The sequence below is a fragment of the Mesocricetus auratus genome, unplaced genomic scaffold (genome assembly GCF_017639785.1).
Source record: "Mesocricetus auratus isolate SY011 unplaced genomic scaffold, BCM_Maur_2.0 Super-Scaffold_100011, whole genome shotgun sequence".
NCBI lineage: Eukaryota > Metazoa > Chordata > Mammalia > Rodentia > Cricetidae > Mesocricetus > Mesocricetus auratus.
Window position 1 is genome coordinate 48,913,823 of NW_024429195.1, and position 12,502 is coordinate 48,926,324.

Here is a 12,502-nt window from a genome sequence, read left to right on the forward strand (position 1 = left end):
ATTGTACAGTCCAAAATGGAGGTTTTACGTACTTTTAAGTATCTTGCTGCAAATCATACGTCGAATGAAGGAACCCAGACTAAGGCTTAGATGCCCTTTCCTTCTCTGTCTCCTGTTTCCCCACATCTCCGCCGACTTTTTGTTCTGGACCTGCTGTACGGACTAGAAATGGGAAAAATTAGTAAAATGTTTTAAATCAAACCTTTGGTGAGCATCTTATGTCTGGAGTTACTCTCGGAGACTTGTTAAAATCTATGAATCTAGATTCACCAAGTAGGTATATGTGGTATTAACATCTGTCTTAGTACAGGATGCCTTATGATGCTGGTCAATGTATGTGTAAATTATCCAAGAGAATGTCTGTAGTTCTCTTCTAGGCCTCTATAAAGTGTGGCATCCATTACGCAAATTATTGGCCTGTCCTTGACATTGTCAAACCTTTGGCCTCTTAGTAAGCATGTTCCTCAAAGTCAATAGAACATCAGGACTGTGAAGGAAGAACTTCCAGGTACCCAGTCATCTCCTTTTCATTGTCAACCCAAGCCTCCTGCACCTCCTGTTACATTCTATGATGTACAAATTGCAGCAGCAACACCGGTCTTTAGATCATGAATTCACTTTGTTCAGAAACAGTGCACATCACATGACTTGAAGCAATCAAGCCTCACTTACGTCAGAAATAAAAATACAACAGCAACAGCAAACAAAAACGTCAACCACAGAATATAAAGTCAGTACAGTTACAAACCAGGCTTACACATTTCAGTGTAGCACATTTTCATTAATAGTCTATGCAAAAGTAATTCAGCTTCTGGTCACAGCAATGAGGAAAACACAGCTAGAAACTATGTATTGAGCTGGTTTGCGGCTATCTCACATAAACTCATCTGCTCTTATGATCTCTAGCTGGATTCAGAGAGAATGGATTACAAAGCTCCCCTCCCCCGAGAGTCAGACTGCAGGGCTGTGCAGCTCAGGTGGAGACCGGGATGAATTTAATGGACCTGGAAGATTTAGGTGAGTCCTTCCACGTCCCTGTGCTGTTTGTTGGGCTTCGGTTGTTAGAGTGAGAAGTCTGTCCTCTGCTCATGCTGTCCGAGTCGTCCTTGGCGAGCTTTTGCACCACGTGCTGACAGCACGGGAAACTGTGGACACAGTCTTGCAGGAGGTGGCCACTAAAAAACATGTATATCCATGGGTTGCAGCAGCTGTTCAGCGAGGCCAGTAAGGCTGTGATGGTGATGGAAGGATTCTCTGAATCTGTGTGAGAATTGTGGGGAGATTATTTAAACAGCCAAAGCAAGACCCCGCATACCGCACTGGATTGAGCTATTTTCCTTCTGACTAATGAGTTAAAAAGTTGCATGTTAGTATAGAAATGAACATTTTATTTGCTGGGGAAACATTGGTGTTTCAGGGAAATGAGGGCTTTTTGGAAATTGGTTGTGAAAGAAAGCATCTAAAAGTTAGTGCAAATAGTTTACAGCAGTTACTGTTAGAGCAGTTCAATATAATGGATAGGAATTCCAAGAAGGTGAAGCTATTGAATAATTTATTTAAAAAACTGTATTCCGTACATTGGTGGGAGACTTTGTGAACAGGCATGGTAGATACAGACTAGAAATCTGAAGTGTTTATGACCACATACACCAAATTGTATTCATGCTAATAACTTAGGCACAGTATGCCACATGGACTGTGTTTAGCAGATGTGAGTGGAAACTCTATACAAGAGGGTAGTGAAAACCAATCTCCAAAGAATGCTAGCTTTAACTGAATGTTTGTGACTCATTAGTTATTTGGTTTGATTTTTAAAAGACCATCTTTGATTGTAGCTTAAACAACTTATAATGAGAGAAACATCTGGATTCTATGTGACCCTGTTCCAAATAATAAAAACAAAACAAAATAACATAATTAAAGCAGACAGCAACAAAGGCCCAAGTAGCTGAATTAGAGATTCAAATAGGACTTTAAAATATTCCATGAGTTACCCCTGGTAAACTACATGACTATCACAACTCTTCAAAATGAAACTATTGCACTGATCATTAAAAAAAAAAACATAGGACAAACCACCAACCACCAGATTGCTCCTGATTTCTATATAGACTTAGGTCATTTCCCTTTTAACATGGCAAAATAAACTTTAGACCAGTGGTTCTCAACCTGTGGGTTTTGACCTCTTTGGGGTTGAAGAACCCCTTCACAGGAGTCACCTAAGACCATCCTGCATACCACACATTTACATTACAATTCATAAAAGTAGCAAAATTACAATTACAAAGTAGCATTGAGAATAATGTTATGGTTGGGCACCATCACAGCAAGAGAAACTGTATCAAAGGGCCACAGTATTATGAAGGGTGAGAACCACTGCTGTAGACCATTTACTGCTTTGTGCTAGGAACTGCACAGGTGACCACAAGCCATGCATGGTATTAAAAATAATAGACATCCTCAATATGCACGGCACAAGCAAGGACCTTAGTAATTATGTCCAAATTTCAATGAGCAATAGAATTTTAAAACTTGCTTGGCACTCTGAGAGGCTTCTAAGCAGGGAAAAGTAAATGAAAAGGACTTTGCTTTATTCCTCATTATTAGCAATATAGCCTACAAAAGTATTCATTTAAATGAAATTTATGAGCATTAAAAAATAATACTCTCGAAATGCATTGCATTTATTCCATGCCTCAATCCTATAATTACAAAAAGATATGGCTTCTCCCAAATGTTTCTATCCTGACCAGAGTTTTCATCAGGAACACTTCTGTAACACACTTGGTTTGGAAAATGTCTTTTTTTATAAAAAGACCATATGTGATAAAACACAAAATGAAATAATAGCCTCTGGGCGGATGGCTTTTTCTGGTTTGTGAAGGAACTAAAATGAAACCGGCCTATGGGGTGGGGAGCTTCCGCGGTGAACTATAGAGCGATTTGTGTGGTGTGAAGAGTTCTGTTGCCAAATAGTGCTGAAAGAGACTAATGAATGAATCCAATGAATTTAGGTGATCAACTCTCCTGCTCTGGAGTACCAGGAAAAGAAAGTTGTTATGGTTAGAAAAATGAAGATACTATAATGAGGAAGGATGAATGAACTAAAGCCAGTTTAGACTTCTTGAACCCTCTTCCAGCCTTTTCCAGAAAAGTGTGTCTGTCTCTATCCTTGACCTTGGAGGAATTTCATTAGAAGTTTTCTGTTAATTATGATAGTTTCCTAAATCCAAGAAAAAGCCACCCTGACACTAAGAATATCCCCTGAGCCTTGATGGGCTTGAAGGTGGGGTATCCAAGAAGCCTAAGTAATTTGGCAAAATGTCACTATTGTTTTGCAACTAGTAGGCATAGTGCATGGCGTTAGGATGGTCATACATGCTGACACCTGGCCCCTAATGTATCTGGGGTGCAGGCCTCAGGAATTTGCATTTTTGCTCATTTTTCCTCCATGATGTAGACATGTAAGACATCAATTCTTATGCATGTAGAAGCTTAATTATTGAGCAGGTACTATGAAATCTCTCTCTCTCTTTCTCTCTCTCTCTCTCTCTCTCTCTCTCTCACACACACACACATACCACACACCACACACACACACACACACACACAACCTCCATGTTCTCACACTCACCGGTCCAGATGAAATTGTCATCCCAGACTGACCACATCTGGACGATGAAGAAAGGCGCCCAGCAGAGGATATAGGCAGTCACGATCACAAAAGTCATCTTCACCGTACGGATCTTGGCTCGGGAAATGGTCTTTACGCTGCTGACACAAGGCGTGACCAGAAGCCCCTTGTGGAAGGGAGCCTTGGCTTCCCCAGAGCCCTTGCTGCCCTTGCTCTGACGCGACGCTGTCTTCCCACGGACATTGCGCCAGATGTGGTAGCAGATGAAGCCATAGCAGGTACCTAGGATGACCACAGGTACCAGGAAGACACCACTGGTCATCCAGGTCACGTAGGCGCGGGTACCCCAGGGCTGGATAAAGGTAGCCCAGCAGTCTTGGGTTTTGGTGCCGTTGTTCACCTCGATTTCGATCATAGAGAAGATGAAGTACTGAGGCGTGCTCAGTACGAAGCTCAGCACCCAGGAGGCGGCTATCATGAGGCGTGAGCGGCGCGCGGGCTGCTGCAGGGTCTTGAGCGGGTGGCACACAGCGATGTAGCGATCGGCGGTCATGACCACCAGCATGTAGGCAGACGCGAACATGGCAAACACCTGCAGGTGCTTCACCACGCGGCACAGCCAGTCGGGCCCGCGGAAGCGGTAGGTGATGTCCCAGCACAGCTGTGGCAACACCTGGAAGAAGGCTACCGCCAGGTCGGCCAGGCTGAGGTGTCGGATGAAGAGGTGCATGCGGGACGTCTTGCGTGGCGTGCGATGCAGCGCCAGCAGCACACTGCTATTGCCCAGCAAGGCCACCACGAAAATCACCGCCAGCACGGCGATCTCCAGCTTGGCCAGCTCCTCGTTGCGTACATCCCCTGGAGGGTCGCTGCCTTCCCGGTGCCCCGCTGCCTCCCGGCTGCTGTTGGCATCCTCGGCGGCGCTCAGAGGCCACCACGGGCTGGAGTTGCTCACCGCTCGATCGTGGGGACCTCGCGGGAAACTCATGCTGTCGGGGCAGTGCCTGGAAAGCCCTGGCCCGCCTGGGCTGCTTCCTTCCCGCAGCCTCTGAGGACCCAAAGACCCGTGCCCTAAACTCCAGCACTGTCCTTCCTTCCTTCAGTCTCTCGGCTGCGCAATCCCAGGAGCGCAGGGCGAGCAGTTGGGGTGGGATGTTCAAGCGTGCGTGTCCCAGCTCCTGCTGTTTCCCTTCCAACACTCAGAGCTCACAACACACTCTTGGGCTGTCAGGACTCTCTCCTCTCATGTCCTAGTGGCTGGAGACTGTCCCTACTCCCCTAACCCCCACCCCTCCCAGTCGTTTGTGATTTGTCCTCTTCCCTGGCTGCAGGGGTGGAGCGAGACTCTTAGATTCCTCCGCAGAACTAGGCGCTTTCCCGCTCTGCCCCAAACTTCTCTGGTCTCCTCCGGGTTTGCTCCAGCCCCATTTTCAAACCCATTTAAAGCCTCACAGGACGTCAACAGGTGCAAATACGTCCTTAGAGATCTGCATCTGCTGCGGCTGCGAACTCTGCGCACCTGAACCCGGGGCTCTGTCTGGTCTCACAAACCCGGCGTTTCCCCTAACTCTGCGCCTAGGCTATTCACACAGGTTGCTTTTATTCCCTGCTTGGTTTCCCTGCTACATGTTGTCTGGGGTAAAATAAATCACATGACTCAGAGCTCTCTCTCTTTCTGGGGACTTCGTCACCCTGCTTTTGCTCGCGAACAGGAAAGACCCGCTCACTTGTACCCTGCCGTCTTCTGGATGGGTGTGCACAGTCTACCCTGGTGACTCCACATGCTCAGCGGGGATCAGCTATGAACAGGGGCTTCTCTAGAAAGCCCGATTCTCACAGCGGCAGGGCAGCAGGGTGGCGAGAATCGGGGGGGCGTGATCTATCTCCATCGCTCTGTGTGTGTGTGTGGTGTGTGTGTGTCCGTGTTCGTCTGGGCTCTTAACCTAGCAGCTAGGGAGAGGGAAAGAAGCATTTAGAACAGACGATCCACCCCCCCCCACCCCCGTAATTGTTTGCTCTACACGCCTAAGTCCAGCTGTGAAGCTTCAGGGAGATGTCAGGTGCCTTAACTCTGGTGAAGGGACGCTACCAAGGACAGCAGGGGGAGCTATTTTGAAGAAGGAACACACAAACTTCATAGGTACAGGTAAAGGAGCCTTGGGCATTAGAACATTAGGGTATTTGTGGCAATAGTACAAATCTGATTGCTTCTGGAAAAATGTGAAGTGCAATCACAAAAATAATTTTTTTTCGGTACAGGTAGCATTGCTACATAATTTCATGCATGCCTGTAGAAACCTCCGGACTGTTACATTAAGAGTGCAGGGTTTGAAGCATGGAAACAGCCTAGTTTCACCGTGGTTAGATAAGCCTCTGTCTATATAACTTGCAATGAAAGTACTTGTTGTTCTCATTTAGGAAGTTAAACGGAGAATCATGTGATGCCATGTCCTGGTGGAGAAATACTGTGAAGATGGGACTCGGTGCTTACGTGGGCTTTTCTCCACGAAGGCCAGGAAAACATCAAAAGTTAGTTTCCAAACCACTCATTTGAGAAAAAGGAAAGCAAAACCTCCAAGAAATTTGATTATAGTCACTGTTCCAGAGTGGCAACACCCCCCTTTTTGAAGACACAAATTGCAGTATTAGAATTTCTCTGCTGCTCTCCAGGGATTTCAGATAGCTTGTTTTGGAGATGGGAGTGAGATGACGAAAAGGAAATGACAGAAAATAAAACATATATGGCCTGGAATCATTGCTGTCTTTCATTTCCTGTTTTTTTTTCTACCCAGAATTCCAGAGGTCCAGTTAATGGAAGCAGCAGTGTCCTTCCCTTACTGAGACTTTGTTTTAATTTTTGAGCTTCAAATGCTTCAATCTATAAAATATTTGTGAGAAATTCATGTATTTGCTTTGAGGATCACATAAGTGATTGAATTTTGGGTATTTAATGGGTGTTCAAAGTATTCATCCCTCTTTTTCAAATACGCAATTCTCGATGTTACCTGCTATCTTGTCACTGAACCTTTTCTTCCAAACTAAAGCAACACACCTCTAAATTGTTTTATATTTAACAGAAGGTTTGAATATGTTGTCTCTGATTAGAATCCAGTGGTCACATGCCATGGGAGAGGGTTGTGTATGCATCTCATCCTCCCGGGAAACCTGTTTTCTTAGTTATTTTTCTATTGCTGGGATAAGACACCATGACCAAGGCAACTTATAAAAGAAAGTGTGTAGCTGGCTTACAGTTTCAGAGAGTTAGAGAAGCTGTAATGTAGCAGAGAAAAGACATGGTGCTGGGAACAGCTGGAGCAGCAGCTGAGAGCTCATGTCTTGATCCACAAGCAAGAGGCCGTGAGAGGGAGCATGAGGAATTCAAGAAGTCTTGAAACCTCAATGCCCACCTCGCCCAGGAACACCCCTCCTCCAACAAGGCCACACCTCCTAATCATCCTCAAAGAGTTCTACCAAGTGGGGACCCAGCATTGAAACATGTGAGCCTGTATGGAGGCCATTCTCATTCACACCACCACCACATCACTCATAGAGAGAATCTGAAACTCTCCCAAAGGAAAACTGCTCAACTCTGTCTGTCAACGTTTCCTCATAGACTCCCTACCCAACACCCCACTGTTTCCACTTCCTGGAAACAGGATTAACATTGCAAAGGCAATAGACATAGTACCTCTAGTCGTTCTCAGTCCAGTCATTCCAGCATCAGGAGGAAATTCACTTAAAGGAAGTATTTCCCAATCAGTATTTTATAAAAATAACATTTTATTAATTATTTGAGAATGTCATAAGATGGGTTTTGATTGTATTCACCTCCTCCCCCAGCCCCATACCACTTCAGGTGCTGTGTTGGTCAACTACTTTAGAGTGTGGTCTATGCACTAGAGGCCACTTTTAGAAGACCAGTTTGTATTTAAAAGTTACTTGGGATTCAAAGCTTTTAAAAACTACATTAAACCGAATGACTATGCTTAAGTCTTTGGCTCTTAATATACTGATATTCACTTGGATTATTTACATAGTCACACTCGGTGTCTTTGATAGTCTTGAATTTGATGATCTTCAAGACTCATTGTCTTAGGCGGCTGGCCATTTCCAGTATACCTTTCTTTGGTCCCTTTTATGAGAAAAGTTGTGTGAGCTAACATAAGAAGTTTTGATGGGATCAATGACCTTTTTCTGGTTTGAATATTTTTTTGTAAAATGAATGAATATTGTCTATTTTTAAATGTCTTATAATCTTCTTACTTTGGTTTGAACAGAGGTTAGTTTAGAAGAAATACATTCTATTTTTGCTTACTCCCTTCTCTTCCTTTCTCTGTCTGACATTTCACGCCCTTGTCAGATATTTCCAATTTCCCCAAAACCTCTTTGAATATGGAGTATGTAACATTTTATTTTGTTAGGATTTTTCAAAGTCATAATTGTATGTTTACAAGCAATTTATCCCTGAACAAAGTAGACATGTTGCTTGAGATGAAGAGGCTAATTCACTAACACAGCAGTTCCAATGTGCACATGAGAATTTCCAACATAATTATCTATTTGAGATGAGGGTATAAAATACCGCTAACTTAAAATATTTGGTGATTCACCTTGATGTTTCCAATTACATTTAATCTGACTTATTTTTACTATGCAGTAAATCAACAGGACTTGGAAAACCAAGCAGGTACTGACCTGGAGGCCTCCTCTCTGCTGGCCATCTCTCAGTGTCAGGCTATGGAGGAGGAGAATTATCAGCAGTTCTACGGAGCTATAAACCCTGCAAACTACAATGAATGCCTAGCAAGTTAGGTCCAAATGGAGCAATATTGGCACTGATATCTTGCAGAGTAGAGGTAGCCAACATCTGTCTGCCTGGACTCAAAACCTACTCAGTACAAGGGGACTCAAGCCTGGGATTATAAACATAGCCAACCACTCCTGACTGGAGAGATCACAGACCATGGAGGAGAACCTACTACTTCTATTTTGCTAATCTGATATAGTAGCCCGCTGAGTTCTAAACACTCATCCCTGACCCACAGGTTAGCACAGTTCTCACCCCTCATTCTACATACTCATCCTTTACCCAGGGATAGCACAGTTCTCACCTGTCATCAGAGAAGCATCTCTTTGCAGCAGATGGGGATGACTATAGAGAACACTACAGAGGAACAACAAATGCAGAAACTAAGAGACTGTGGTGTGTTCAGTCCCACAGGGAACAGCTATACCACAATCCCTACACCTAGGGCTCAGGGGACACAAGACTGTAAGAGACAGAAGTTTTTTCTAAAAAGTAGTATTTTCCCCTACCTAATGATAAGGTTGATGACTTCCTTATATAACATCCTAGAACCTTCATCCAGTAACTGATGGAAGCAGAGACAGATACAGCTAAACACTGAACTGACCTGCAGGAACCCAGTGACAGAGATGGAGGAGTGATGAGCAAAGGGGTCAAGACCATGATGGTGAAACCCACAAAGATAGCTGATCAGACAAGGGGGAACTCTTGAATCCCAGACTGATGCCTGAGAGGCCAACAGGGGACTGAACCAGACTCCATGAATGTAGTGTCAGTGAGGAGCCCTCGGAGATCTCTGGGTCCTTGGGTAGTAGATCAGTGTTCACCATGGCATAAAAATGAATTTTTGGAGCCCATTCCACATGGAGGGATGCTCTCTCAGCCAGGACACATGGGGAAGTGCCTAAGTTCTGCCCTGGATGAAATGACAGACTCTGGAGATCCCCCTAAGGCAGGCCTAACCCTCCCTGGGGAAAGATGTGGGGATTGGCCTTGGGGGTGGGGGGTGAGGGTGGAGCTGGGAGGGAGAAGCAGAGGGAGCTGGGATTGACATTTGAAGCATGCATGTTTCTAATTTAAATAAATAAAAAAGTAGTATTTTCTCAGTTGGCTTTGTCATATAGAAGTCAATCATTTGAGATAAACTATTCAGGTTTTCTTTTTATAGTCATAGTAATGAAACACTGTTTTTTGTTCAGAAGCTTCCCTGAGCCTCTCCTCAAGCTTGTTTCTCACATTAACAATTAAAGTTAGCATAATTCATTCACCTGTATAATAAACCCTATGTTGTATTGATTTTTGTAATAAGCCTTTTAATCACTATAATATATATTATATAACCCTATTGTATATATATATGTCTATAAGTAAATGATATATATTTTAGTTCTTAACTTTTTCTAGTTTCTAATATTTACAACTATGTGGACATTGTTTTAATGTGTACCATATGAATATAAATATCAGAAAAAAATTTTGGTTTTGTTTTGGGATCTGCCTTTAACCATAGACATCTGTGTGATCATTGGATTGGAACCACCACCTGGAGCCTAATAGGCTCATCAGTTGATATACAACCTAATATACCCCGTGCCTGAATCTGTCAGAAGCAAATAATCCAGCAGTTAGGGGTAGGGACCATCCCTAAGTCCCACCTCCATCCAATTCTGATTGTTGGCAGCTGCATTCTTTAAAACATAAAATAGATATTTATGATGAACATATTAGGTACAAAGTCAATGTAAAATATAAATCTATATAGACTACATTTAAAATTATGCTTCATTATTGTATTTTTATTGTGTATCTTTGCTGATTTTTTATTTTTATTTTTTATTTTTAAATTTAAATTTAAATTAGAAACAAGGTTGCTTCACATGTCAATTCCGAGTCCCTCTCCGCTTCCCTCCCCTCCTCCTGTGCCCTCCCACCAACCCCCCACTATCCCCTCATTTCCCCAGGGAGGGTGAGGCCCTCCTTGGGGTGTCCATAGTCTGTCATTTCATCCAGGGCAGGGCCTTGATTCTCCCCCCAAGAGTTCAGGGTGAGAATGCATCTCACATTGTTGGATGGGAGTCCAAAGTCCGTGTGTATACTTGGGATGGGTACTGATCTGGGCCCAAGGCTCAATAGATTACCTAGACCTCCTCACTGACACCCCCATTCAGGGGTCTTGATCAGTCCCATGCTGGATTCCCAGGCATCAGCCTGGGATTCAAGAGCTAACCCTTGCCAGGTCAGCTGTTTCTGGGGGTTAAACCGGCCTAGTCTTAATCCCTTTGCTCATCAGTCCTCCCTCTCTGTCACTGGCTTTCTTGTAAGTATTTAAAAAACAATAAACAAGCTAATAAAGTCCACTGTGTTGTGCATGGTCAGCTTCAGACCCACATAAAGTTGAACACGACAACCACCTCGGGAATAATACAGCCCCCCTCCTTTCTCAGGAGTGCCATTTCTCTCCCGCTGTGTCAGTCTCAGAACAGAGGGCACAGTGCTGCATTGGGGCAGCAAACAAAAGCATCCTCTCCCAACTCAGACAAATGTCCCAGTGAAGACACAGAAGGGCCATGGTCTTTTAACATTTCCAGCAGCTGTAACATCTTCTCTTGAATGCTCCCAGAATGCCTCATTGCTGTGAGAAACTTTAGCTCTTTAGCAAAAGGTGAAAGATTTATACGATCTGAAGAGAAACCAGAGTAGCTTTAGCTCTTTAAAGGTGGAATTTTTACCATGCTGCATCTTCTTTTTCATACTTTGCAAGCATGGTGTAGAAGATACGTTATCTCTAATTAGGCAACCTGCTTCAGTTTTTAAATCAGGGGTTATGAAATCATTGGCTGGACCTTTTGTTTCTTTGTCTTGGTTGTTTTCAGACTTTAACATTCCTCTGATACTCATGCCTCTCTCCTGAATTTTCTGGCTCTAGATTGACACTTGTTTCTTCAGTTTTGACTTCCTGGGTGTATCCCTTGGTTGCATGAGCCTCCTCAATATTTTCTCCCAAGTTAACTTTGTCTTGACTCTTCCTTGTTAAAATATCTATGATTGTGTGTTGCATCTCTTTAATAGGCTGAGACCCTGCCAGAGTGGTCTTCTCGTAGAGTGAGATAATATTTTCAATAGGACTTGTGACTGGTTCAGTACATACAAGTCATATCCAATATTTAACAAGTTTTTTTGTCATCTGGAATATTACGAATCAGGTCATTCAATGTGTCTAAAGTTTCTTCTTTGGGACATCCCTTCTTATTGATCAGGTTCAGGCATTCAGAAATTGTTTGGTTTACTTTTTTGGTAAGTCATCTCTGTTTATCTTCTTCTGCCATGGTAGTCCAAAAGGACCCAAATGGGTTTTCCTTTTGTCCTTTTGACTCAGATTGATTAGCTATTAGGTTAAGAGGCCTTTTAAGCCTTCTTCCTTTGCCAGTTCTCTGGAGATTTTCTCTCTAGTGGCTTCGTTGGGCTGAACTGATCTAGGAATGGTTGCTCCTGCTACTGTGTATCTGTGCCGGTTCATATTTTCTGACTTTTCTATAAGTCTGGTATTAGACAAATGAGTCCTGGTTACACCTTCAGATGCTATGCTTCTTGATGGTGCCTTTTCTCTTTTTGTGTCTTTAAGGTGACATGCCTGGTCTGATGTCATAGTGCGACCTTGGACATCATCTCTGGTTGATAATAACTGCACAGTTTGAACATTATCCTCAAGTATTTCTGAACTGGTTGCTTCATCAGCTTTTAATGGAATGCAGTTTTTTAAAATTGTGTTTTCAATATTTTCTTTATCAGCCATTTCTATTTTGAGTTTCAGAACTTTCTTCCCTACTTGTTTCTTCAGATGTCATCACTTTGTTCTCTCTGAAAGCCGGATGGTCTCTTTTGGTCAGGAGCAGCTGCAGGTCCCGGGGGCACCGGCAAGGTGTTGCTCCCAGTCCAGTCTGGGCAGCATTTCTTGGACTGGCAGATGCATTCTTTTTTTTAATTTAAAAATTCGTTAATTTTTTTATTCCTGGTACCACTACAACAATTTACAGGGCAATATACCTGATGTAACGAAAAGA

The 12,502-nt window shown here is 43.4% G+C and overlaps 1 protein-coding gene and 1 pseudogene across 1 annotated transcript; both read right to left on the reverse strand.

Moving 5' to 3' along the window:
- Positions 1 to 600: 600 nt before the first annotated feature.
- On the reverse strand, positions 601 to 4,868 carry Avpr1a (arginine vasopressin receptor 1A). The gene is made up of 2 exons (XM_040754794.1): positions 3,635 to 4,868; positions 601 to 1,260 (listed from the first exon to the last, which is right to left on the reverse strand). The coding sequence occupies exons 1-2, from the start codon at positions 4,620 to 4,622 to the stop codon at positions 974 to 976; spliced, it is 1,275 nt and encodes a 424-aa protein (XP_040610728.1). The 5' UTR covers positions 4,623 to 4,868; the 3' UTR covers positions 601 to 973.
- Positions 4,869 to 11,093: 6,225 nt separating this feature from the next.
- On the reverse strand, positions 11,094 to 12,234 carry LOC121143124 (annotated as a pseudogene).
- Between the last annotated feature and the right edge of the window lie 268 nt (positions 12,235 to 12,502).

Coding starts and splice junctions, on each gene's coding strand:
- Avpr1a (XM_040754794.1), bottom strand. CDS start 4,622: ATGAGTTTCCCGCGAGGTCCCCACGATCGAGCGGTGAGCAACTCCAGC. Junction 1,261..3,634: donor TGACAATTTCATCTGGACCG/GTGAGTGTGAGA, acceptor ATTCTCACACAG/ATTCAGAGAATCCTTCCATC.